This window comes from Aptenodytes forsteri, unplaced genomic scaffold (assembly GCF_000699145.1).
Source record: "Aptenodytes forsteri isolate BGI_AS27 unplaced genomic scaffold, ASM69914v1 Scaffold174, whole genome shotgun sequence".
NCBI lineage: Eukaryota > Metazoa > Chordata > Aves > Sphenisciformes > Spheniscidae > Aptenodytes > Aptenodytes forsteri.
Window position 1 is genome coordinate 1552947 of NW_008794603.1, and position 13018 is coordinate 1565964.

Sequence of the window (13018 nt, forward strand, 5' to 3'; positions counted from 1 at the left end):
GGCGGCGCTGCGCGGGGCGGCGCGGAGCGGCGCGGAGCGGAGCATGTCGGCGCTGCGGCGGAAGCTGGGGGACGAGTACCAGGTGGTGAGCACCTCGGCCAGCGGCGGGGGGGGGGCGCCGCCCCTGGGGGGCCCGGGCGGCGGAAGCGGCAGCGCTTCGTGGACAAGAACGGGCGGTGCAACGTGCAGCACGGGAACCTGGGCGGCGAGACCAGCCGGTACCTCTCGGACCTCTTCACCACCCTGGTGGACCTCAAGTGGCGCTGGAACCTCTTCATCTTCATCCTCACCTACACCGTGGCCTGGCTCTTCATGGCCTCCATGTGGTGGGTGATCGCCTACATGCGGGGCGACCTGAACAAGGCGCACGACGACAGCTACACCCCCTGCGTGGCCAACGTCTACAACTTCCCCTCTGCCTTCCTCTTCTTTATAGAGACTGAGGCCACCATCGGCTACGGGTACCGCTACATCACGGACAAATGCCCCGAGGGCATCATCCTCTTCCTCTTCCAGTCCATCCTGGGCTCCATCGTGGACGCCTTCCTCATCGGCTGCATGTTCATCAAGATGTCTCAGCCCAAGAAGAGGGCCGAGACCCTGATGTTCAGCGAGCACGCCGCCATCTCCATGCGGGACGGCAAGCTCACCCTCATGTTCAGAGTGGGCAACCCCCCCACCAGCCACATGGTCTCTGCGCAGATCCGCTGCAAGCTGCTCAAAGTAAGTGCGGTCCTCCCACGCTTGCCCCGCTGCCACTGCCGGTCCCCCGGGGACGTCCCACCGTCCCCCTCTGCGTCCCCACCTCTGCCCTGCCCCGGAGCTGCCGGCCTCTCCGAGCACCCTTTTGGCAGGGGAGCTTTGCCGTCCCTCACTCCTGCCCCGGGCTCCTTCTGTGTCCCTGCGATGCTCTTCAGGCTCAGCCGTCAGGCACCAGATTTACTCTCAACCGTCTGATTTACCGGCAGCCTTGTTGGATAATATTTATATTCAGCACTGGGTTTACATGCATATTTATATATTTCTATAAAATGCTAGATTTCTCTGACAAGTAAATACTTTGTAGCTTGAATTCCTTGGTGTGCATTTTAAAAGAAAGCTGTTTGCCGTTCTGGCGTATTTCTCTGCTGTCAGGCAATGGTGAGTCCAGTCAGGCAGAACTTTATTTATATGGTGCATGAACTTCAAGGAAAGCAGAATGCCAGGGTTAGACATTTAAAAATCGTGCTAATGGCCCCGTATGTCTAGGGAAAATTGAGTGTTTATTTGAGACTTGCTACAACGGCCGGATATACACAGGGGAGATGAAATAAGCATGGAGTGGGTGGAAGGGGACGGCTCGGGTGACGTTTGACGCATGCAGGGCATCCCGCATGTTTCCGCAGCTGGCAGAGGATGTGGGTGCCCTGCCCTCGGGGTGGGTGCTCTGCAGGGGCAGGCAGGGTCCCCTTGCCAGGGGGGGGACGGACACCCCACCTGGAGGGCTGCCCTCCTTTCTTCCCTGCTCCTCTGGCTGCCCCCTGCGGAGGGATGCTCATCCCCCCATCTGCTGCACCTGGATCCGGCGAAGCACAAGTGCGTTTTGCTCAGAGGCTTCTGAAGTTGTTGTGTTTTGGCCCAAATACGTGTTTCCGACGGGGGTTTTGCAGGCAGGATCGTCGCTGCATTCGGTGAGGGCTGCAGGACCCCCACTGCATCCTAAACCACGGGGGAGTCTGTGGCCAAAAGGAGGGGTAGTGCTCGCACTCAACAAGCTGGGGGGAAGAGGAATTTAAACAATCTCCATAATTTCATTTGTCTCCTTCCTGCCGTGCCCGGATGATTGCTGTAGCTGGGGACCGACGTCGGTGAAGATGCTCTCGCTGAAGCTGACTTGGAGGCATCTATCCCTGTTCTTTTCTTTTTGAGTAATCAGCTGGAATCTCAGTTACGCTTTTCCCCGATATGAGCTATCCCTGATTGTTTCCTCGTGTCAGAAGTTTAGATGGGTAAATTGAATGATGTGCAATTAGCCTGGTAAGTAATCATTCGGTCTTTAGAGGGCACCACGGTGACCACTCCAACTGCCTTGTGCGACGAGGCCATCCTGACTAGGGAGAGGTCAGACTGTCACGTTTAACGTAGCTCTTTAATAGCTTTAAAGAATCAAAATGAGTCATTTCCATTACAAATTTTGAAAATAGCCCTTTTTGTTTCCAGAGGTGCCGCGGGGGGAATTTTAAAAGTTGGACCTTAAAACTTAGTGTGGCTTCGAAAAATTTCCTGAACTTTAAATATGTGAAAGAGCGGCTTCACAGCCATCATTTCTTGTGGCTTTGTGAAGGCAGTGCTGGAGTCAGAGGGGTGAAGGTTTTGCAGCTGTTTTAAAAATAGCAAGAAACCGAGAGGAGCCCAGGGAACCCTGCCATAGCAGCAGCTCAAACAAAGCGAGCTGTCCTTGCATCCTGGGGCACCGTTCGTGTTAGGGAAAGGAGAAGGCCATTCGTGAGGCGTGCCACCGACGTGGGCGCCGTCGGTGCCGGCGGCTGCCTCATGGCCGTGGTGGCAGGCGGTGCTGCGGGCATCCCGCAGTGCCCCTTGCCTGCCAGGCTGAGGGGCTTTCCCCAGCCCAAAGCTGCCCAGCCCGCCGGAGCTCTGTACACGGGCGGCTATAAATGTGGAGGGAGAGGGAGAAGAGTAATAAAGGGCTAAAATGTGGCTTTTCTGTGGGCACAGTTATAGCTGGCTCTGCGCATCCCCTACCAAATGTCTCTGCCCGGTGCATCCTTTCGCTGCTGTGGGGGAGCAGTGCTTGGCCAGGCCCCCTGGCCAAAAAAAAAAGAAGGGAAAAAAAAGGGTTGCAGCAGGGAGAGCGATCTCTCTTCCAGGGGGTGCTGCCATGCACGGACAGTCTTTCCGGCTTGCAGGAGCACGAGTATGTGGCAGGGGGGGAATCACTGCTTCAGTGTTTCTGCTTTGGTTTGCATATAACCTTTATTGCAGGTTTATTGCGAAACCAGGAGGGCAGAGTTAATTGTAGGGCTGCTCACAGATTTTCTGCTGAAACGCTTCCTTTTTGGTAAAAGGTTATTCTGCTTGCAAAATCTATGTAAAATTGGAAATCCCAATACACTGTTTTTCTTCTTTTTTATTTTTTTTTTCCCCCGGTAAGCTTAGACCATACTGGAGAAAAAAACAAATACCGAACCTTAAAAGCGGCAAGTTAGTGCAAAGACTCATTCATTGTAATGTTCTTTTTTTTTCTTGATGAATCTCCAAGATTGTGAAGAACTTGGATGAAACTTAGAAGCTCTGTACTTTCCTCCCTACATTACATTGAGTCAAAAGAGTCACTCAAGGTCATTTCTTTTGACAAATGCTTTGTCTCGAATAGCAAAGCAGTCAGTAGTACGAGTTCTCACACCCTGCCTTGGGTTGAATACTGCCTGTAACTCAGGGGTAGTTGTAAAATAATATTTGGTTTGTCTACAACATTTTAGCTCTCAATCTTTATCTCAATTCCCTCAGAGCAGAAGCAACTGTACTTCATGTATATGACTTCACAGCTGAATAATGTAACACCTGGTTTTACTGCAGCTGTAAAATAGGAGGTTTTTGAGACAGACGTGGTAGATTCCCCGGGAATCCCATGAGCTCCAGAGCAAGCGGTGGTAGTGTGACGATGCCGTGGGAGTGGGAGCGGGAGGAGGGTCCTCCCCGGCGCTGCAGCAGCAGTTACAGCTCATGGCACCCAGGCAGCAGCCCACCCATTTTTAACCTTTCTTCCCCATCATTTTCTTCCCCCCATCTGTAGTTCATGCCCGTTTCTCTGGACTTTGCTGCATCCCTCAAGCACTGCGTTGTCTTTAACTCTCCTTTTCCATCACTATTCCGTCTGTTAAGATGTCCATTATATAGGATTTTTTTGCAAAATAATAGTTCACCCTGCTTCGTCATCCTCTCCTGTGCATTGGTAGGGGGGTTTTGGCTGGTTGGTTCAGACCGAGATTTCAGGGCAGGTACCGCCGGGTATTCCTTGGAAAGCATCCGTGGAGAAGGGCCATGTAAAGCCAAAACATTTTGGACAATAGTGGTGGTAGCTGAAGTCCTAAACAGAGGAGCCAGAGCTTCTACAACCAGCCCTTTAGAGGACTTCCCCAAACCATTAGCCTTCAGAACGAAGCCTGGCGCGTGCAATTCCTGATTGCATTTCACTGGGTCTGACCCGGGGCCACCGTTTTCCTCTGTCCCAAAGCCAAAGCCAAGCCGGGGGGGGGGGGGGGGGGGGGGAGGAGGGGGGGGGGGGGGGGGGGGGTGTCTTGGTGTCCCCAGAGTGATGTCACCCAGAAATGGGCCAGCCTTCGCCTCCCCCGTGGCTATAACAATACTGTAGGGGTGTGGGATGTCTGATGGAAGCGGTTCCTGCCCTAGAGCTGCTCCTTGCCCTGCTTACCGGTGTTATTTGGTGCTTTGCTTGTGCTTTTGTCTTTTTATGGAAAAGTAGACTTCTCTCTAAAGAAAGGTGTCCCCAGAGTGATGTCACCCAGAAATGGGCCAGCCTTCGCCTCCCCCGTGGCTATAACAATACTGTAGGGGTGTGGGATGTCTGATGGAAGCGGTTCCTGCCCTAGAGCTGCTCCTTGCCCTGCTTACCGGTGTTATTTGGTGCTTTGCTTGTGCTTTTGTCTTTTTATGGAAAAGTAGACTTCTCTCTAAAGAAAGAACAAACAAAACCCTGCAGGCAGGATATTTATGCAGATGTGCTCTAGATGTTTCTTGGCTCTGATGTCGTTATCTGAAACTGCATGGTGTATGCTAGGATGGGGTAGCAGAGGCAGGTGTGATAAATCTGAATTTTCACACACAAAAATTTAAGCACATTTCTTAGCCGAAACTTCAGGGCAGTGGAAGACACGATTGTTTGTTTGGGATTAGATCTCCTTCAAATCCAGCCACCATTCAGGGAAAATTTTAAAAATAGAAACCAAATCCTAAGCAAGGCACGTAATCCGGTTTTGCTCTGTCTGCTGCCGTTTGCTTTTATGTTCCCAACCGCTTCCCACCCCCGTGTCCGGGGGGCTTGGCCATAGCTGCACCCCTTTCACCCCCGCTGGGGGCTGCCCCGTGCCCCGGGGGCAGCCGGCATCCTCCCACCCCCCTGCAGCTGCCAGTGCCAGACATTTTACCAGGGGCATGGGACTGGGTTTCTCTGGGAGCCGCTGGTGTCACTCGTAGGAGCGCTGGTAGTCCGGAGGTGACGTCTGTGCTGGTCCCTCTCCAACGGGGCTTCTACCCCCCCTCCAATTACATACCTAGCGCAGCAGGTCTGAATAGTGAGGGGAATGGAAACAGAGTTAGGGGAAAAGTTAGAGGAAAGATGATGCTTCTTCCTGCAAGCGTAATCGTGCTCCCATTAAAAAAAAAATTCCCATTTCAAGTCAGTGGTATTGCTCAATATGGGAAGTTTCACATCAGCTCAAAACGTCGGGAATGATGGAAATGCATCTCGAGTAGTGATTTGATGGGTTTTGGCTGTGTGTGATGAATACAACAGTTTGTAAAACTTCTTTTTAAAATCTGAGTAGCAAATAATGGAAAATTCTATAATAAAAATAGTGACCAGGAAGGGCTATAATGTTCTGTTCCTGCCTATTCGTAACACGAGCCGGAGTGCTGAGTTCGAGGTTTCAGCTCTAGGCGTGATTTTATGGACTTGTTGTGTAGCTGTTAAATTGTGGTTTGTAGTGTCTTAGCGGGCAGCTCTGACTAAAGCAGTAACAGCATCCCCTTCTCCAGGCTTCTTTTGTCAAAAGGACAGCGATCTAAAAACCTCCCTGGAGAACTGTGTGCCCAGCTGGTTTGGGGCTGATGTAGGTTGTTAGCCAGCGCTGGGGAACTCTCTCTTATGGGTAAGTTGGTAATTAATCTAACTGCTGCCACTTTCTGCAAGGGGTTTCTGTTTGTGGAGGGACCCTGGAGGTGGCTGTGAGCCTTTGCCCGGGGTCACTGTGTCGCAGCAGGGATTTTGTGAGGTCTTGAGTGGCTTCTGCTTGCCAGAGTCTCAAGGTGCGCCGGCTTCATCTTCTCCTCCTGGTGGGTGATGCTGCGGGTCAGTGGCAGAGCCGTCATTCGTGTCGGTGGCCAGTGTCCTTCCAGGGCTCCTGTGTTGGTGAGTTGCAATTGCAGTAAGATGCGTGTTAGAAATAATTCATCCCTGCTCTCCACAGCCAGCGCTGGGTTTCCACCCGTTTCGCAGCCACGTGGCTGGACTGGGGTTTGCCTCGTGTGAGGGGTGGTGCAGAGCGCTGGCGGGGATGCGGGATGCTGTCGGGGTGCCTCCTTGATGGCTGCTCCAGCAGTGATGTCTCTTTCTCTGTCTCTCCCCTCGCTGCCTGTCCAGTCCCGCCAGACCCCGGAGGGCGAATTCCTGCCGCTCGATCAGCTGGAGCTGGACGTGGGCTTCAGCACGGGGGCCGACCAGCTTTTCCTCGTGTCCCCACTCACCATCTGCCATGTGATAGATGCCAAGAGCCCCTTCTACGACCTCTCCCAGCGCAGCATGCAAACGGAGCAGTTTGAGATTGTCGTCATCCTGGAGGGCATCGTGGAAACAACGGGTGAGTAGAGAAAGCAAATGCTCCGCGAAGCAGACGTCACCCGGCAGGTCTTGCCATCCGTGCTCGAAAAATTGGGTGCTTCAGATTGCCCTTTAATCCAACGACGCGGTCACATTTTGCAAACGCTTCCAGATGGCCAAAGTCATATTTTCCTACAAAGTGAAAACGCTGGAGTGATTTTTGGCAATGTGTCTGTTACCCAGGTCGTGTGCGTCGGTGCTCCCGTCGAGGCTGAGAAACTTCCGTCACGGTGGCTCAGCGGCGCGGTGCGGTGCGGGGCTGCCGGGGCGGGGGGGGGGGGGCTGTGCTCCCTGCATGGGGGTAGATGCTCCCGCAGCCAGAGAGTGCCTTGTCCCAGGCTGCTGCCTGCTGCCTGCTGTGCGGTGCGGGGATGCTGTGGCAGGGTCGGGCGTGCTGTGCTCCCTGCAGCATTGCCCGGCAGCGATGCTCCGGCCTGGGCTGGGGGTAGATGCTCCCGCAGCCAGCGAGTGCCTTGCTTCTCTTCCCAGGCTGCTGCCTGCTGCAGGGCAGCGCTTAGGGGGGATATTCAGAATATCTTTGATCATTTTTCGGTCCATATGCTGGTGTCCTAGCGTTTGTGTGCTGGGCTGCTTTTCTAGCACAGGAGGCAACCTCCGAGAGCCTCAGGCTGCAGTGTTCTAGTAGCTCAGCCTGGTGCCCAGGGAGGCTGGGGGCAGCAGAGGTGAATCGTCCGTGCCGTTCAAGAAACACTCCCTGCTATTTCAAGAAAAAATCCCTGATATTTCAAGAAAAACTCCCTGCTATTAGCATAGCTGGCTGGTGTAAGGATTTCAGGGCTGACATGCAGACCAAAGCACTCCAGCTTGTTTTTTTTTCTAGCAGAACTGTTTTAAAACAGAAATGATTGAAGAAAAGGCATTTTGTAAATAACTCATTAGAATTTTAAAACAAAGTGGTGTGTTTGTATACTTTTGAGTTTATTTTTGTAAATATTTCAGACAGGCATTATACACAGAACAAAAAAAAAAAGGTGGTATTTTCTGGATCTGTAAAGCCTAACTGCTATAAACTTGCAAATTTTGTGACCTAGTTTTATAAGATTAGATGAATATTGGGTAAAATAGAGCAAAATGTGCTCTATCTTGATAAAATATGGAGGGATGAAAGGGTTTTGAAGTTAAAAAAATCTTTAAAAATGTGAGTAAATGAGGGAGGAGGAGAGTATAGAGCTGGAGGGTAGCTGGACTGGAGGAGAACCAGTATCAGCAATGGCGAGAGCGCGTAAAGACAAAGATGGAGGTGCCGCAGGTGGTGGTGAGGAGGGAAGAAACCTTCTGGAAACCTTTTCTGGAAAAAACCTTCATGGCACTGCCTTTGGCACAAGCACTGGGGGTTTATTTTAAGCTGCAGCACTTCTCACTGATGGTTTCCAGTAGGTAGCTTTTGGTGAGCCTGGTTGAAGTAAGGAAAACAAGAACAGACGCGAGGGAAGGGGCAATCTCATCTAAAGGATGCCCTTTTTTTTTAAGAGAGGAGGGGTGGAGACTTAGTAGGTTTAAAACCTGTGGAAAGCCAGGACCCATCTCTCTCTCCGGGTGCTCTTCCAGCAGATTCTTTATTACAGTGTCCACCTCCCCTATCACTCACCTTAAAGCCAAAACACATTTGGCAAGACAGGTCTTGCTGTGGGAACATATAATCTATGTACACAAACATGTGCAATTTGTGTTTACGAATGTACATTATATGTCAAGAAAAATGGGGAACGTTTCCTGTGGGATATGTACCTGAATACCTCTGCTAAGGTAAAAGGGATTTAATTCAGAGGCAGTTTTCTGAGAAGTTGAGCCTGACGCTGTGAAATGTGACCGCTGGAGCTGGGCTGGCTGAAGGTCAGGAGACATCAACCTCGTCACTGTTAGTACACGTTATGCAAAATAGGTTTCTTTTCTTTGTGGAAATAATACGTTGCAGAAATCTTCCATCTAAGCTGTCTTAACTTACGGTTTGCGTCTAACAGCCCACAGCCCCCCCAGAACAGAAGCAATAATTTGAAGGGGTTTATTAGAAATGTTATAAAATAATTTGCAGCTTACTCTGTTGGATGTTTCGTAGATAAAGCCGGGAGGAGACTCGGTCTGTGCTTTCTTCCTTCTGGGTGTAAGACAGTTACCTGCCCTCGCTGTAGCGTGTAAATGATGGCAGAAGTGCAATGCAAGTCTTAAATGTCTGCTGGCGTGGAAAGAACAGAAATAACTCGCAGTTGTTTGGAAACCGGGGTGCTATTTTTGGTTAGGTGTAAAAACGATGCTTGTTTTTTTGTCTCGGAAAGTCGGCGAGTAGGTCATACGTTTGAAAGGGCTTTTGCAATTAATTTCGCTTGCGTGTGGCTGGCGAGAGAGCGGTGGTGGTACCGGTGGGTCTCACAGGGGCTGAGCGAGCCCGATTGATCTGCGGGTAGTTCAGGGGAGTCCGGCGGATGATGAATATGTAGCCTGCGGGAAGTGGGCTGGAGGAAGATTAAATAAACTGTGGTTGATTTGCAAATGAGCTGAAGTTACAGCTGCGAGTGTTTGAAGTGGGGGCTGATCTGAACCGAACGGGAGAGGGGTTTGGGGTTTCTTTGTGTGTCTGGTCCAGTCGAGCCCAGAAGGACCAGACAGAGGTCAGAGCCAAGGCTGGGCGGAGAGGAGGGTTGAGTTACGTATGGGATGACTTGCGCTGCCAGCATCAGCCCAGCTGATGCTTCAGGCGATGCTCCTGCCTGCTTTTCAGCCCTTCCAGTGGTGTGGAAGTCCTTTCTGATGGCTGCTGTCTTAGACCTCGGCTGTGGTGCCTTATATTTTGAGTTTTGAAGTACAATCACGATGTTCTGTTAATCCTACTGGGAGCGGTATTTAATTTAATTATGAGTGAAACCTGCGCAGATAGGAGAGCAGCCTCCAGAGAGCAAGTCTCTCCTACAGCCCTTTTCTTAGGATGGGTTTCTCCTGCATCCCAGGGGTGAAATAGGTGTTTACTGCAGAGCGGAGAACTTTTTACCTTTCAGCCTAGAAAGCTGCCTTTGTAGTGGTTATCTGTTACCCTCCTACCAATTACTGCATGAAAAAAATCATCATCATTTTGTATCGTTACCTTGAGTTGAAATTGAATTGGATTTTGAAACTCAGCAGACTATATTTCAATACTAGAACACGATGAAAAAGGATGAATTTGTACAATGATGCAGTCTTGGCATTTGGTTTCTTTCCAAAGGCGAGAGGTCCAAAAGCCAAACTGAAGTCAGGTAGCGATGCGCGCCCCTTCCCGTGCTGATGTCATGACGGCTGCATCCCTGTGCTGCTGCAGACCCAGGCAGCGTTCTCCATCAGGGCATCTCCTGGGAAACCCTGCCTGGGAACTGTTTTTTGAGTTTGAAGCTGGACTCCAGCTCTAATGTTTCCCTGTGAAAACAGTTAATTTCACTCGGATGTCTTCATTCCCAAGCGGGGAGATGTGTACTGAGCAGAGTAGCAGTTTTAGGAGGAACCTTCCCCCAGCGCTAGATGTGCTGCTTGGCTTCTGCGCCGCGTCTCCTGACTTGACAACCAGTTCAGAGGATCTGATAAAATAATATGGCTTCTGCACATAGTCATTAAGCAACCTTATAATAAGCCAATTTTCTAAAGCTGCTGTCTTATTTTCTTTTTTTTTTTTTGTAAAATTGACTTGAAGAGCATCAATACCATGGAGGTAAATTGTTTTCTAACCTGCCCCAGAAACGCAGCGCAGAGGAATTGCACTGTTTGCTCCCGCTGCCAAGTCCTTACAGCGTACCGCAGCGGAGCAGCCCCTGCCTGGGCTGTAGGAGGGTCCTACCCCGAATCTTTGCTAACGGTTATTTGTAGCATATTTAAAGGAAAAGGCTTTGACATTCATCAAAGTTCTTCAACTTGCAGAGTTTAAAGGGGGAGTTGGTGCCTTCAGCCTACACTCCTAGTTTGTTTAAGTAAATTATTTTCTGTGTCTGCCTGAAAAGTGCTGTGAAATTGCGCTCAGATCTAGAACAACCTTTGTAAAGAACCGAGTTACTCACGCGCATCTCTGGTGTCCTGTGGAGAACTGCTGGCCCCAACGTCAAGAATTAGACAGCGAGCAAATAATAATAAATAACAAAAATATTTATTTCATGGTATACTCTTAGCACTTCTGGTTGTAGTGACATGACAGAAGCGGTCTTTAGTCTGGAACTGAAAGAGGCAGAAATACCTGTAAAAAACAAATGCAGACTTCTGGTTCAACAAAGGAAAAATAAGAGGGAATTAGAGTCACTGGAAGGATCAGTGGGGTGGATTCAGGGCTCTTGACGTGTTTTGAAGTGCTTCAACCTTTAACTATTCTATAAATCACGATTTCAAAATCTATTTAGCAATATCGTCGCATTCCTGCATTCATGTGTGATCGTGTGGTGCCATAGGACGTAGCGTTTGGGAGGCCTATCATGTCAGTTAGGTTACGCCAGGACAGTACAATTTAAGGGTAAGTCATCCGACTTTGCCATTTCCCTTGTTATTCCTTTTCCAGTCCTCCGGTATCGCCATCTGGTGTGGGCCAGGGTGCAGGTGTCTTAAAAATTATAAAAAGTATTAGTAGGTATTGAATATTTCTCTCTCTAATATAACCTTGTATTTATAATAAATAGGGATTTAGGAGTCCTAATAGCATTTGATTTGAGTCAGCTCTGTCTTTTGATAGGGACTTAGAGCTTCTCGGTTTTCTTTAGCAGGTGCTTATGAAGACTTTTTTTCTTTGACTCTGTTTTCTGCTTTAATCAGTTGACTTTTGATATGCAATGTTACCAAGGGATTTACAGAATTAGTAAATATATACAATAAATCTTGTTTTGACTGTCTGCAGGGACAGTAAAGATTTTTTGGAGAAGTCTAATGAGTTGTTTAAGCAGGATCTTCTTGCTTATAAATCCCATTTGGCTGATTAAAATCACCGTTTCCGATGCCTTCTCTCATTAAATCATATAAAAATGATTTCTCATAGATGCCTCCCAACTTGATTAAGTTAATTTACTGCCTCGTCACTGAAATTTTAATTTCTGGAAATATAAACATTTCTTTATGCTTTCCTTACCCTCCTTAATTACAGCTTTTAGGCTGTTTAGATAACAACACGTGGAAAGCGGGAAGCGGACCCAGCGCATCTCTAGAGGGAGGGAAGCCGGGGTCTTCTGACCCCTCCTGGCGGGGAGCAGCAGGGCTGAGCTCAGCAGAGCCTGCCTCCCCTTCCCTTCCCAGCGGGGAGGTGTCCCTTTCCAGCCAGCCCTTTCTTGTAGGAACCAGAAGCAAAATATCTCAGCAGACTGATTTTTTTTTTTTTAGGAGGCCCCGGGAGGGGTCACGGCCACGGGTGCTTGAGGTGACCGTGGGTGGCTCCTGGCTCTCCTCCCTACCTCCTGCGTGACCCGCAGACTAGAACTCCTGCCTGGGGAGTGCTCCGAGGTCATCCCAACACCAGCCCCTTCCCTGGGATCGCTGGGGGATGCTCAGCGCTGGCTCTGGGGTTTGGTTTATTTCCATTTTTTGGAGTGTCAGCCAGCAACGGGAGAGTTTCACAGCTGAGAGGTTCAAATGGCTTTTCAGAATCTGAAGACGGTTATGATTCATAAGGGTAATTGCTCGTCATTTAGGATTATTTTTGATATATATTCAACCCCTCCATTATTATGATAACATATAATTTTGAAGAACACTCAAAGCATTTATTTTCAAAACCTATTGTCCTGATTTCACATTATTGTGATGGAGAATTTTAAGCTCCGTTGGCAGCAAACCTTCCCGGTGGTGTTCATGGGGAGAACAAGTTTTGACTCTTACGCTGGATTTCCCTTCTGGGGCTTTGCCTCTGCACGCATTTAGGAGTGCGTAGCCTTTTACAATTGCTGTATTATCCTGTGACTTGCTGATAAGCTGCTGCAATTGCTAAAAAAATTAACAGTTAATAAGAACCTGAAATGTACAGAAACCTGGCAGGAATGGTATATGCATCCATTTTCAATACTCATTAAATGTTATTTTGGAAACCTTTTTAGCATCATTTTCTGATTAAAGAAATCAAACAGCCTGCCAGGCTTTTTAATTAAATAAATAGAGATGGAATCAAAGGCATATTCCACTGGTTTTACTTTTAAAAACATGAATAGCTTGCATCATGAAACTGTGGGTCTCCATAGGAAGGTTTCTCTCAGAAACAGATACATGGGAATGATTTCAAAACTGAAGCAACTTGAGTGAACAAAGAACCATAGGAAGGTCTCTCAGAAACAGATACATGGGAATGATTTCAAAACTGAAGCAACTTGAGTGAACAAAGAGCGGGGATACAGATCTGAAAGCTAATGTGATTTAGATAATTTCTAGGGCTATTTAAAAATGTTTATTCTCAAGGTC

General features: G+C 49.0%; 1 protein-coding gene across 1 annotated transcript in view; it reads left to right on the forward strand.

Annotated features, from left to right (window-relative positions):
* Positions 1–43: 43 nt before the first annotated feature.
* The window catches only part of KCNJ3 (potassium voltage-gated channel subfamily J member 3), a 55317-nt gene continuing 42342 nt past the window's right edge, over positions 44–13018 (forward strand). Inside the window, 3 exon segments of the mRNA XM_009273150.2 lie at positions 44–103; positions 106–723; positions 6380–6596. Coding sequence (XP_009271425.2) covers positions 44–103; positions 106–723; positions 6380–6596 — 895 coding nt within the window.